The sequence below is a fragment of the Lolium rigidum genome, chromosome 7 (assembly GCF_022539505.1).
Source record: "Lolium rigidum isolate FL_2022 chromosome 7, APGP_CSIRO_Lrig_0.1, whole genome shotgun sequence".
Classification (NCBI taxonomy): domain Eukaryota; kingdom Viridiplantae; phylum Streptophyta; class Magnoliopsida; order Poales; family Poaceae; genus Lolium; species Lolium rigidum.
The window spans coordinates 108,263,817-108,278,579 of NC_061514.1; the positions used below are offsets into that span (position 1 = coordinate 108,263,817).

The window sequence follows — 14,763 nt, forward strand, 5'->3', positions numbered from 1 at the left end:
GTCGCTCCAGCAAGCAAAGTGCACAGCTTGCATTGCAAATAACCAAATAGTAGTATGCCTCACACAAGTTTCAGCTATATTATTGGACAATATCACAACAGGAACCTTCGAAGAAAATGACCATCAAGTGGAGTTAAAATGGAAAAACAAACACCTGAGCTTGCCTTCGGGGACAGGGCTTGGAAGGATGTGTATGCATCTCTTAGAGTCACCAGGAACACAAAATGATTTCTTGGTCAAGAGTTTTATAGTATGTACACATGTTGCTCAATCAACATGCAAATTGAGCTTTCAGAACTGCTGGTCCAGGATCGCGTCTTTCTCCAACTTGTTCTGACCACCATTGACATAACCAACAAGACTCCCGGAAACATCCGAGACCCAGGAGACACTGCGTGCCAGCCAAGCCTTGGGAGTCGACGCTTGCATGCTCTCTGCTGCTGCCATGCTCTTCTCCTCTTCCTCGAGCAACGCATCAAGCCACTTCTTTGACATATATTCTTTCACCGCATCTACACCTTGGTTCACAATCTCCGCTGGTGGCATGGCCAGAGGGTTCTGCTCCAGATTGAGCTTCTCTAGCTTATCAAGCCGGCCAAAACTGTCGGGAAGAGCATGGATTTGGTTGTTGCTGAGGTCAAGCTCACGCAGGTTCAGCAGGTCACCAAATGAGAAAGGGAGCTCCTTCATGTCACTGAAGTTGCTGCTCAGGTTGAGGATTTCAAGACTGGAAAGTTTCCCTATGGCAGATGGAAGACCACAGAGTTCATTGAAATGCGCATCCAGGAGGTATAGTGACTGCATCTCACATATAGATGATGGAAAAGATCGCAGCTTGTTCATGTGGACCCAGAGCCTTTGCAGATTAACCAGTTCAAAGCCAATATTTGTTGGCAGATAAGTGAGCCCATTGTAGCTTGCATTGAGCTCAACCAGTGACCTGGAGTGTGAATTATCAGTCTCTCGAATCATGTTAATTAACAAACCCAATGGGAACATAGGGAGTAGTATCTACCTGCATTTTGAGATGCTGTCTGGCAGTGTTCTCAGCTTGTTAGTTGACACATCTAGAATCTTCAGACTGGATAGTAATCCAACGGTATCAGGAAGAGAAACCAAGGCATTGGATGCGAGACGGAGCTCTTCAAGATGTTCAAGTGCTCCTATAGCATCTGGAATAACCTACAAGCAGAGTGGATCCACCAATAATCAGGGAACAACAATACAATACATAGCTAACAAGCGACACATCAATAACACAGGAGTAACTGTAACTTGACGGACGAATCTGAACTATTTTAAAGCCTAAGAAAGAAAATCACCATTTATAACTAGCATGGGTTGTGCCTGCTGTTATGGATCGCAAAGTTTAAAGCATATAAATCAGATATAAACATATCTTACAACGGCAAGAAATATGGAAGTAACAAAATTCTCAAAAGTAGTTTTCACTAAGCTATGGTCTACGATTCTCCAAATTTCCAACCCAGACAAGACCTGCAGGGAACCAGAATAGCGCACTCTTACATCCTAACTCACACTCTTACATCCTAACTTGGTAACTCCTACCAAATTGGCATTTTGTCTTGTATAAGATACTTGTATACAATTGCAACATGCTACTTGTGACTCTCGATGGGTCAACACTAGAGCGTGCATAGCTGAAACCAAATCAATGATGAAATAAAAGCTAATGCCAAACCCCACTTCATACCAGACTTGACTGTTTGCAACCAGCACTAACATACAAAGCGCTTCAATGCATCCTTGCACAGCTACGAGTAACATTTTTTCGATCCTGAATCCATCTTCAGCAGTGCACCCTTGTAACACGTAAAGCATGGGATAACTAGTAGCACATCTGCTAAAACAATAGTATACACTCACCTGCATACCAATCCTAACTGGCCAAATCAGTATATACAGACACACTCTTCGTACCAGGAACACAGAATTAACAAGAACTATCATACGGCACTGACAAATCAGTACCCAAACTATTTAGCACATAATTCGAAGCATAGACTCTGGCCCAAAGACGGTCTAATTAAGGTGTGCACAGAAACAGTCGCACAACAATGCCTAATCCTAGACAAACACAGCAGAACTACAAAAAAAAAAAATATCCGTGGCTCATCCAGGAATATGTTACCGTAACTTACAACTACAGTAAGTGGGATCTAAATAAACAGATCTAAACATAGTATGGGGATGAGGGGTTTCTCACCTGGAGCTGGTTGTGCGAGACGTCGAGCACGCGAAGGCCCTGGATCCTTCCGAACGCCTCGGGCAGGTAGCGCAGATTGCGATCCACGAGGCGCACGCTGTCCACCGGCTTGCCCTCCTGGGCCTGCTTCAGCACGGCGACGACCTCCTCCTGCACCGCCGCATCCCCCGCCGCCTCGGCCGCGGCCGACTCGTCCTTGCCCTCGGCCTCCTCGAGGTCCCGCCCCTCCATGGCCGTGCGGTACACCTTCTCGAGCCTGGCCTCCGCCTCGTGCAGCAGCGCCTCGTAGGCGTCGTGGGTCTCGTCGAGCTTGGCGACCGCGCGGCAGGCGTCGAGGTCGGCCTCGATGATGCGCTGCGCGCCGTCGCCGGCGGCGGCGGCGGCGGCGAGGAGGGCGCGGGAGGAGTCGACGAGCTCGTGGTCGGGGCGCGGGCCGAGGTCCTGGAGCGCGGCGCGCGCGGCGGAGACGTCGGCGACGGCGCGGGACATGGCGTGGAGCACGGCGGGGTGGCGCAGGCCCGGCATCCGCTCGACGAGCTCGAACTCGCCGAGCGAGGGCGAGCGCGGGGTCGGCGTCTGCGGGTGCGGCTGCTCGATGTCGAAGTCGCCGCCGGCGGAGGGCCTGGGCTTGGAGAGCGTGGGGATGCGGGAGAGCACGTAGGCGAGGATGGGGTGGGACTGCGGCGCCGGATCCATGGCGGGAGGTCGGAGGCGGGCGGGGATCGGAGCAGACGACGACGAGGGGGAGGGTTGAACTGTACTGGAGGAACTGGATGCTGTTTTATGGAGGCTTTTGGGGACGGCAGTCAGCCGCCTGGGCCGGCAGATCTGTTTCTGTGGGGATTATTTTGGGGTCGGAAGTCCAAATCCAAAACTCTGATTAAGGGTGGAAGTACGTTTACTACCGCACGGTTTCTACTAGCACTACGTCTCGTTCAAGAAACAGTCAAGAGGAACATTCGCGCAGGTTTTATTGTTACTTTCTCTTCAAGTCAACACTCACCGATTGGCTATTGAACACAGTTTTCACCATCCAAAAATAAATAAACCACCTCATCTTATCCTTCGCCGAGCTTTCAAAATAAATAAACCACCTCAGCTTATCCTTGGCTCTTTCTATTCATCAAAACGAACTCGTTATTTCCTCTCTTTTCTACACACTGCCTCTACATTGTACACATCTTGTCATTGTCGACGGGCAGTTCTCTATCCCTCTTCAATCCCGTGGTCGGATGACCTACCGCAGGGGCGGAGCCAGGATTTAGGTATAGGGGGGGCGAGCCACTAATGGAGCCAAAAAAAAATCGCCTCTCCAAACTACGAAACAAATTTATACTCAAATATCTTTGAAGAAAACAATTGCAAGTGTATCCATAATAGGTAACAATGGTGAACAAATCCATATACGGCACCATGTAGACGAGGTTGATAATCAAACCACTCTAATATATGACATCAGAAAGTTAAATGTATATGAATGAAAGTAACCATTGGTATCTAAATCATATGTTTTTTTTCTAATATTTATACGAGCTTGGATGTCAAACTGGCTTAAACCAGCACTTAAATGGACCAGCACTCAAATTGGCTTGATAGCTACGAATACACAAATACACAATAGAATAGAAATTAATTAATGTTATATAAGGAGTAGTGTCCAATGTTGCTAGAGTAAATACCAGGAAAGAATTAAATTAGGGCCACGCTCGTCCACTCCACAAGGTTGAAGGGGATTCGTTAGCAATAGCAGAAAAGTCCGAGCTTCCAGGCAATTCTGATATGCGCATGCCCATACCCTAGATATCGGCGAGGCCGAGCGACGGAAGGCAATCAACAATTGACTGGGACGCGATAGGCGCCTCTCGCCGGCGGCATCAGCGACTCAGCGAGCGACAGCAGGAATTGCACGGCGAGCGGCGGCAGCCGCAAATGTGCTAGCGGCGAGACAAAGATATATCGGCGGCAGGTAGGCAGCTTTGACCTTTGATAAGGATCGAGGAAACAAACTGCAACCCATACGCTACATCCACGATCAGGAAACGATCGGGACTGTAAACTGTAGCCTAACAATTACATGGGCTGTTGGGCATTTGGGCTTCTTGCTTCGGTGTGCAGTTTTCTAATTAATCAATAATGGGCTAATCAAGTGATTACTTCTAGCCATTGGCTCATATACGGTAATATAGTACAGTACTACGTACTGAAAATCCATAGGGGGGGCAAACCATTGGGGGGGGGTCTAGCCCCTGCTCCCTGCCTCCGCCCCTGACCTACCGGTTCGTAGCGGATACTAGTTCTGACATGTTATTGTCTAGTACCCATAATGTCACATGTTACGAACTCACCAACGATTGAACTCACCAACGATCATCAACCATGCTACATAGTATCATCATCAGTGGCGGGGGGGGGGAGAGAGAGAGAGAGAAAAAAACCATGATCTTGGGGGACAAAAGGCTAAAAAATTGTACTGTAAGCCTTATATTATTTTTTCTTAACTAATTTTCTAAAAGCTGGGGGCGGTGCCCCCCCCGGACTTCAACATAGCTACAGCAATGCTCATAATATTGTGCATTCCATGTGAAGGAAACATGACCTTCGGAAGGACATTCACAACAATACTACCTCAATCATCATGTTTACTTCAAAAATCTAAGAGTTTCACGGGATTAGCAAAGTATATCTACTCGTCGTCGTCAACTATTGCTTGCACGATTGGAAAGAGCAATGTATGCTCATATTTCAGCAAAAATAACTTTGAAGACATATCTGTTAATATAAATACATTGTCTAGTTTATTTCCATCAGTTCGGACTGAGACGCTGACAATTTTCCTATAATGCTATATCAATGGCGAACCTGGATCTCTAGGTGGCTTCGATGAAAACGAGCTTGTTAGTCACGAGTAGTTTGCTATAGCTCTCTTTGACCTCTTTTTTGGGGGGTTTTATTTTTTATTTGTCTGCATTCTTGGTGGTAGGTCCCATAAACTCTTTTGTTCTTACGAATTGTCAGAACAATTGCCATACTTCGTCATAAAAAAATCCAAGTAAGAAGGAAAAAAAAGATCATACGGAGCATAATGTGGTCATGGTATTTTGAATTGTACATGATTGGGTCAATGATGTTTCACTGCTTATGTCAAAATTGGTACGCGGTGGCGGCGCGCCACCGGCACGTCCTGCTCCATGCCGGCGTCTTTGAGTTGCAGAAGGTCTGCAGTGTATTTTTTTTTATCTTTGTTGGGTACCTATCTGTAAATCTGTAATGCTCTTCCTTTAATATTACTATGGTTTCCTCGCAAAAAAAAAAGGGACATCCTGGAATCTTCTAAATATGATGTCTGACACTAATCTATACCTAATAATAAAGAAGCTAAGGTTTCTGCCAAAATTTTCGTCCAACTTTTTATTGGACTGTTTTGCCCTCCCACCAAATCACATATAACAAGCTGTGGCATTGTACCGGTTCGTTGCTTCTTTTTGTATTCGGTATTTTCGTCCACACCGAACTCTCACGCGAGCTGGGCGATGTGGGCTGGCCAAACTGCCCAATACACTAGCCAGAATCAATATAGCCAATTCACGAGCGTCTCGGTTCTTGTCGTAATTCCTATGTCTCGGGTCTTGTTATATTCCTGTTGTTAGTCCCACCTCGGTTTCTCATAGGGATTTTCACCAATTCATATACCACGAAAATTTGCGTATTATCAGCAAGGTGTGTCTCCTTGATTAACAGATATATTTGGGTGTGAACTAAGAGCCAACGGCCGTAAGTCGAGACTGACAGCGGATGCCGCCGGGATGTATGAACGAAATTCGCAGACGCAGACGGCCCGACAGAAATCTCAGAGAGGGAATGGAAAAAAGGAAGCTCCAATGTTGTAATCAATGGCGCAGACAGAAATCTCAGAGAGGGAACCTGGGCCAAGCCATGATGGGCCAGTCGCGCGATTTTGACAGTCCACGCAAGTGTGACTGCGATAGACCACCCACGCGAGGCTCGCCAATTCTGGACGTAGGCCAGGTGCAGGAGGCCATTATCTGTTCTGACTACTTGGGTTCAAATCATGCAAGTGCTGGTTTTCAGGTGACGACCAAAAAATTCTTGTCACAGGTTTGCATTTTGTTGTCGGCAGCTGTTACCTGGGTGTAAATTAGGATGTTAAGTGGATGAAGTTGATGACATGCTTTCACGTGGTTCCAAGGATTAGGTTTATTTCTTATTCATCCATTTAGAATTCTGCAATACATAAGAGTGTGCTATTTGTGAGTGATGCCTCGATGTTGAAAATGTTGCATAGCTGAATGTTTGTGCTACATACTTCCGTAGTTTTCAAACTTTTCCTTGCACTACATACTTCCGTAGTTTTCAAACTTTTACTTCCACATATTCATTCATATAGATATTATTTACATACAGCCATAACGCAGTTCATCGAGACTGACGTGACAAAGACCCCTTGTAGTCAATATTTCTAAACGATATACTTCGGACGATAATACCGTAGCAACGCACGGGTAATTTTCCTAGTTAACTGGAATGGTCAGAGAAGCTTCTATCGAAAAAGAATCCCCAAATACTCCTATCACATTCGTCCCACCCAAGAATATCTGTGCGAACCGTGGAAAGTGCTTTGCCGTGGAACGTTCAAAATGGAGGAACCTAATCTTTCTATCGGATATATGCGGATCCCATCCAAACCAAAAAGCGATCCTTCCTACCCGGCACTATTTGCGTCGCAGGCAAAGAGCGACCGGAAGCACGCAGCAACATTGAGGTGACGAGGAGATCCGACCACGCCGGCATCCAGCCACGAGGGTACCACGCGCGGCGCGGCGCGACCCAAGGACGGCAGCAGGGGCAAGTGCTGCTCACGTTACGCACGACGGCGCCCGCCCGAGGCCCGATCTACCCAGACGAGCCACGAGACGAGATGCCGACGCCGCACCGAGTCCCGCATGCTCCCCGAAGCTTTCCTCCCTGCAGGGATCTGACCCAGTGCCACCGCAACGGACAACGTTGTCCGGCCGCGGCGTCGACTATCAACTGTGCAAAAGGTCGGCAAGAGCTGATTTCGCCTCTTCGACGGTGTCGTATACAATTACATGTGTTATGTGTACACATCCATCTTGAACAGAAGCACTGTCCTATTTTTTTCTCGATAAAAATTGCTCCGTACATTCAGAGAAATAAAAATAAAAACAAGAAGGCTCAGTATGAGTAATCAACTAGAAAATGTTTCGAGGTGGTGGAAATCCAATCCTCACATTACGCCAGCCACTCATGTTAGGTAAAAAGTTCCCCGCAGTGTTCCGTAAATAGGTCGTGGTTCTCCACGTAATGTAGAGACGACCGTGAATGGATTAAAATAGTGCACCAGTAGATAATCTGCATAAAAGAAGATTTTTTATCGTTAAAAACCTTATCGTTTCTAAATAGCCATAGCGACCAAATAATGGTAAGCGCTTCCACCTTAATAATTATTTTACACATATGATTCACCCTATTCAGCCACTTGCAAATAATATTATCAACACTGCTATTGGGGGTATATTTAATGGGTGTACCATCGACACTGCCTAGATCCGGTAAACTCGGGTGACCCATAGACAGTGATGGTGGCACACGGCGGGCCGCCTAGTTACTGTTGATCAAGATGGAGAAAGTCCGCCAGGTTGGGCCGGTACTACCGGCCCCTGTTGACGTGGAGAGCGTGGCCGTGGGAGATGCGAACAGCCCGGCCCGGATGAGGGGACATGTACCTCCGACCGTGGCCGGGCGGTACCTCCGACCGAGCCCAAGGCGGTGCCTCCGGTCGCGGTACCGGACACGCGCCTATTTTCTCTGGAAACTTACTGAGAGCACGGCCAAGTTAGCGGTATCAAGAGCGGTACCGGATGTGGAGGCTCCGGTCGTGGCCGGGTGGTGGTACCGGCCGTGCCCGGCGGTACCTCCGGTCCCTGGCCCCTTTCCTCCATTTTCTTCTTTCTTTTTCTTCTCTCTTTCTTTTCTTTACTTCTTTTCTTTCTTCCATCCATCCCCACAAGTGAAGATCATTCCATTACCCCACCATAAGAACTTCAAGCTCTTCAACTTTTGGGAAAATATTATCATTGCTAAAACCTTCAATTCTTATACAAAACGATTAGTTAAATATAATCGTTGTCATCAACACCAAAACCACTTACTTAAGAAGATATGTTCTTTCAACGCCGCCGCGCACCGCAGTGCAGATGGCTGGCAGGCGCCGCCGTCTCGTCCAAGGGTGCCGCTGCGGCCCACTGCCCCTGCCAAAGCTTCACCGTCGCGATCTCCTCCACTCCCCGCCAAGCTCCGCCGCGCACCCCCGCTGCCCCGCCATGCTCCAGCAACCACCGCCAAGGCAGCACCGCCGGACCATCTTTCCCCCACCGCCGCCCCTGAGGAGGCCCGCCCCCACGCGAGAGAGGGCCTGCCGAGCGCGCCTCCATCGCCCCCGCCTTCGGCGGCCAAGGGCGGCTGCCACCACCGGCGCCGGCAGCGGCCGGGGAGATGAGACCGAGGAGTTCCTAGGCTAGGGTATGTGGAGCCCCCAGAGCCGCCTCGCGCGAGGTGGCCCGAGGGGTATTTCTGCCCCACTATACATAGCAGATATTGTTTTTGAAGTGCTTTATTACGTAACCATTTGTTCTTTTAGAACTCATCTTTAATAAAAAAACAAATTAAAACGAATTATATGGAAAGAAGTGATTTTTCATCGCCATAAGACCAACCTAAAAATACGAATCCTCAGATTTTAGATAGTGCACGTGAGTCTAACACCTCCTCAGAATGCTTTTCCATAACCCATCTACCATAAGTGGCTTTGATATTCATTTACCTGTCACCAAAGAACATGACATATAATTTTCTTAGCATCTCTTTGCCAAAAAGACATGATCAGAAATAATCCAATGGTCGTATTTGGTTTTCTTATTTTTTTCGATAAAGAGTATATATTAATATCAGAGATACCAGTTACACCCAGTCTCTGCAACAACGCACTGCTCTAGCGACATTACAGATGCACACAGCCAAAAAAAGAAAGAAAAATTATAAAAAAGAAAAGCCCCGCTAGAGTGATCTAATCATTTAAACAACAGCACTAACACCACCATGACAACACCAGAAGTTCAGCTTCTCCAAAAGCGACACCTCCAAAAAGATAACAGTGCACCAGCCGCTGTCATCGCCCGATCATAAGGCACATTTATTTTCTTACTATCTCTTTGCCAAAAAGAAATGATCAGAAATAATCCAATGGTCGTATTTTCTAGGTAATTGGAAAATGGAAATCATACACAGTTTACATACATTTTCCCACAGATAATTTCCTCCGCTCTTTTTATTACTTGTATAAGTTTGTATAGAAGGAATTGATTGGTACTATTGTTTGTCAGCGCATTGCTCTTAGCATGTGTTACCTTACGTCTCTGTCAGCTACCAAATTAACGAAGATGCTAACGTAACGACTATAGTAACTACAGCGCCAGGCTTTCACGCTTTGCCGGAAGATGGAGAACAAAAAACCACCACCAGTCCAGCTAGATCAGCTTTCAGCCCGACATGGCCGACGTGATCTCCTTGCCGGCCACCTCGAGCACCTCCTTCGCCCTATGCGCCAGCTTGTCGCAGATGTTCCTCGCGATCCTCTTCTGGAACTTGCTGCTCTTGAGCCATTCGATCCCCACCAGCACCTCGCACCGGCAGCTCGCCGGCTCCGACGCCGCCACGGCCACGCTCCGGATGTCGTAGCGCAGATGGACCTGCAACAATGGCACAACCGCACAAACTTTACATTATGTAACTGTCCGCCCCGTTTCTTTGCCTGACTAACTAACTACTCCCATCCACTACATAGACAAAGCCACATGATACGACAGGATGATGGTGGACACCGACGGCATCCACCCGAGATATAGTGAACAAAAAAGTTTACATACCCGGAAGTAGTCGCCGAAGGGGACGTTGTGCAGAGTCATGACGTCGTACACTGTCCACCCGTCGCCGTCCTCTGACGGCGACTTCAGCTGGGTGCTGGCCACCTCGCCGCCGAAGATGGACATGTAGCGGTTGAACTTGTAGCTGGCGTGCCGCTCCAGGACGCCAGGCTTGGTCTCCTCCCACGGCGTGGCGGTGTAGTCGAGGCACCCGACCCTGCTCATTGTTCTCGTCTCCAAGGGGCCGCCGTCGAACACACCCATCAGCAGGTTTGCCTGCGGAATGTGCAGACAGTTAACAGAACATCGCTGCGTACAATAGCATACTGACAAGCCAATTTGGGTGTTGCCTTGTCCAAGACCGAGAATGCTGGATGGCACTGTCAAAAGGTTTTGTCCCAAGTCCCAACTCTCTCGAGCCTAGACCCTTCTGCTTCCCCAAAAGTTGAGGTTGACAAGATATGGTCTACTGGCATTGCTTACAGTTAGCTAAAATAAATTTCCTCTTCAAATCATCGGATATACGCATCCTACTTTTTGAACCAAGATAAAGACTGGTGATGTTTACTTCATTACAGACTAACAGCCCAACCCTATCATCACGAGAAAGGAAGGGAAAAAAAAGAACAGAGCATAGAGAACTCACATCAATAGGATGTTCCACTGTATACTCCCTTGAGAGGTTCACATCTCCAATGCTCAACAGAGACTGGACGTCATCAAGATCGTCGTAGCTCTCATCATCTTGATCTTCTTCAAGCTTGGCCCTCTGTTCAAGAGCTGACGATTTTGTTTTCCACAGACCAATTATTGTCCTACAAGGAAATTTTGTTTTTTTTCATGGGTAGATGCATCTTTATTTTGACTTAGATGGAGGTATCGAAGGATACAAACCTACTAGCCTTGCTAAATGATCCAAACGAATGGAACTGGAATTTCAACCTCCCCTCCTTATCTTGTGATTTGGCACCATTCTTCGCTTCAAGCCCGCGCCCACTCTTTAACATGAACACCAATGATGGGGTGCCTACTGTTGTGAAAGATGGAGGTGACACTTCCACCTCCTCGATGTCGTCCCACAGAAAGAAGAATTTCGTTTTGTGCCCAAACAAATTGGCATAGAAACCAACTATTCTAGCTGACAGAAATAGCCTTCCCTGCATCACCAGCAACTACAAATGAATATTCATAACCAATATAACAATAAAGTTCACTAAGAAATGTGTTTCAGCTATCACATTTAATTCTATGCTTGGTTTAATATCAGAGCTTCAACTAAATTATTAACCTATCAAAAGATCTCCACAATTAATGTAACCTTCCTTTTCTCCTAAAACCACAAAAAAAAATGTATTCCAGGGAGCAAAAATAAAACATATAGTTGCTCCGACAATTTTACCTGCAATGGCAATTTCCTCTTTAAAGAGCATGCATAATCTGCTATAAGGAACTCTTCGTGAGGCAAACTGAAAAGCTTCTGGAATGTTGAATTTCTGTGCGGTGACCGAACATGTAACTGCAATATATTCATGTGAATACCCGGACTGTCAAAAACGGTTATTACTAACAGATATCCGTGTGTAAGTTAATCGAGGAATACCTTCTTACCAACTTCCTTCTCCATCTTGTTAAGATAATCTCTCATTGATGTCTCAGGTCCTTTAGTATTTTCAAGAAATATTCTCAAATGCAGCTTACTCTGGCATGTCTGGGCTAGTTTTCCCTCCAGTGGTACCCATATATCTGCTAGTTCTGTTGATGTGTGTTTAAGAAAGTTAATTTCTGCATGTCCCAGTGAGATTGCCAGATCGAACGGGCTATCGAAATTGAAAACTTCAACATCCAACATAGCAGGTGGCTCTTCCATGGCATCAAACTCCATTATCTCTACAGCAATCATTCAGTTTGTCAGACCTCACAAGCCAATTAATCATACATCACACAAAACTACAAGGTTTTCCACTGTGTACAGTGTGCTAACATGTTCTTTATTTGCATATTGTGTGCTAATAAGTGAAATATACTAACCATTCCATTGAGGTTCTTGAGTCTGTAGTTGAACAGAGCTTGATCTCGTTATGCCATTACAACTGAACACAACATAAGGATCTACAGATCCACAAGAAACAGGCGGCAAGCTTGTAGCCTCCAACAGAGCTACTGTCAGTAGCCAACCTTCACCATTAGCCTTAACCCCGTGATCACCTCCTGGTGACAAGAGGTGGTTTTAGAGGTAACACACTTACGATATTGAAGAATTCGTTTGCACGTACGATGCATGAGAGACACAATAGCTGCAAAGCTAAAATAGAACATACCTCGTTTTATCCTTGCTTGTACAAAATGAGCTACCATATTCAGTAAACGCTCCATCTGAAGAACTAGTATGCCAGATGTGATCAGCTCTCCAAATGTGTCAGGTAAATCTAGACCACTGAACTCAAGACCCATAAGTGGGCCTGGCCTAGACAGAAGGATGTGCACAAGAACATACACTGCCATTATCACTGTCGAGATCACGGTAAAATTGCAAAAATACTTGTAAGCAAGTCTGACATGTGACGGGTGATCTGTCTGAAGTGGTGCCAACAACTGCTCTTTGTCCATCCCTGCAGAATCAGCTACTTTCACATGCCGAGACAAGATTTCTGCAAAACTTTCAAAATTCTCCTTGAGTCCATCCTTAACACTTCCCTCAATCATACTTTTCATCATGGTACTCTGAAGAAACTCCAGATTGTATGATACAGTCAGATGTGTGCTCTCTTCACCCGATGCCAACTCAGAGGACTGAGTTATCTTGTAGAGTAAAACAACCTCAAAACAGTTTCCAAATGGAACTTCCGGAGTGCGAACGCGAGTCATTATTGCGAAACTCTTGCCATCAGCTTTGAGATACGTCTGTTCCTCAATGGTTTTGATATCTTTCATAAGCTTGGTTCCGCCCTTGGTGTACCGACATGTCCTGGTTAAGCTTGGTGGATCCTGGCTCTTCCACGTCCACGGCTGCTCGTCGTAGTCCATAGTCCCTTGCAGCTCACGCAGGTCTTTGGAGAACTGGGAATCAGGCCCAAAGAGAAGGGAGTTCAAATCCTTTGACTCCACGAGGTAAGTGTGCTCAAATATGGTGCCACCACCGAGATCGTCAGGCATGTCCGCTGTACTGCTTCCTGACTTCATGGCTTCCATTGCTTCTTCAAAGCTTGCACCTGGAACAGACAGTTCAGCGTAACCGCCATGTGCACTCTTTGCGGTTGGTGTACTAGGCTCTATCAGACTATCATCTTCAGAAACTGTACTGGAATTTGCTAGCGTCGAACGGTCAGAATCATCTAGATAGGTTTGTGCCACTGCAGAGCTCCTAGGGGAATCGACCATGACACTGTTTGTGCCTGAATGTTCACTATAAGTTGACCTCTCAATTTCAACGTCAGTGCCACTCCTGGAGCTCGAACAAGTAGACGAGTGGATGACTGTATTACCATTGTTCTCTCCATAGAGTGAAAATGTGAGAAGAATTTTCCCTGGAAGGCAGACATACAAAAATTAAATCATTATGGATAGACCATTCACCAACGAAGATGGCAAAGAAATGCAAATCATCACACAAGATATAGTAGTACATTATTGAGTCTCAACTCCCGATCTCTAGACCAATATGGAACTGTTCGTGTAGTGTCTGAACTCTGAAAGCTAGCACTACTGAGTACAGTTTACAGCAAAGCGTCATTTCGTGAAAGCAGTAAAGCTGAGCCTAGCGACATGATTATTCTATCACCACTACAAACATCTCAGAGCCTAGTGTCGCCGTTCGGCGCGCGTCTCTGTCAGCCGTGAGATACATCAAACTGCAGCAGCCGGTTATGCTCCGCGAACAGTTTCGAGTTTCGGCTGGCTTGCCAAAGCTTCTACCGACCTCTGATTCCATAGGAGCACGCTACTCGATTCGGAGCTCGCGTGCGGCATTTGGCAAAGGCTAGACAATAGAACGGGTTATCGGCTTAGCGCGCCGACCGACCATTCCGAGGACGAATTCGCGCAGTTCACGGCAAAGGCAAACAAAATTACTACCAAAGCAACTGTTTATGTTAGAGCTAGAGAGGAGCGAAATGCGTGCACGCACCGCAGTCCGCGGCGGCGCGCCCCTTCCGGCGGTGCTTGGGCCGCAGCGTGAACCACGTCGGCGGGACGGAGCGCCGGGGCCCGGAGGCCGCCTGCGCGGCGGGAGGCGGCACGGGCAGCTTCACCCTGCCCAGCACCTCCCTCCGGCCGGCCCCTCCCTCCCGGCGCCGCGCCACCCCGACCTCCACCGCCTCGCCCTCCTCCGCGCCCACTTCGAACACGAACTCCTCGTTCCACGCCGCGGCGCCGTCGGCCGGCTCCACCGCCCGCGTCCGCGCCCTCTCCCTCCCCACCTTCACCCGCGCGTAGACCCCGCCGCCGCTGCCGTGCGGGTGCGGCGGCGCTACCGGGAGGTCGCGCGCCTCGAGCACGCAGACGTAGAGGCGCATGGTGGCGAGCTGTCGCTGGCAGCGAAAACGGTAAGATCAAAAAGCGGACCAGCGGTAATGGGGA

General features: G+C 47.6%; 2 protein-coding genes across 2 annotated transcripts; both read right to left on the bottom strand.

The window, feature by feature from the left end:
• Positions 1-7: 7 nt before the first annotated feature.
• Positions 8-2,938, bottom strand: LOC124673915 (plant intracellular Ras-group-related LRR protein 3-like). The gene is made up of 3 exons (XM_047209964.1): positions 2,228-2,938; positions 1,016-1,182; positions 8-940 (listed from the first exon to the last, which is right to left on the bottom strand). The coding sequence occupies exons 1-3, from the start codon at positions 2,921-2,923 to the stop codon at positions 292-294; spliced, it is 1,512 nt and encodes a 503-aa protein (XP_047065920.1). The 5' UTR covers positions 2,924-2,938; the 3' UTR covers positions 8-291.
• Positions 2,939-9,804: 6,866 nt separating this feature from the next.
• LOC124671827 (C2 and GRAM domain-containing protein At5g50170) lies at positions 9,805-14,699 on the bottom strand. Its single transcript, XM_047208151.1, has 9 exons — positions 14,312-14,699; positions 12,507-13,712; positions 12,217-12,396; positions 11,789-12,075; positions 11,588-11,704; positions 11,083-11,345; positions 10,835-11,003; positions 10,192-10,464; positions 9,805-10,014 (listed from the first exon to the last, which is right to left on the bottom strand). The coding sequence occupies exons 1-9, from the start codon at positions 14,697-14,699 to the stop codon at positions 9,805-9,807; spliced, it is 3,093 nt and encodes a 1,030-aa protein (XP_047064107.1).
• Positions 14,700-14,763: the final 64 nt, after the last annotated feature.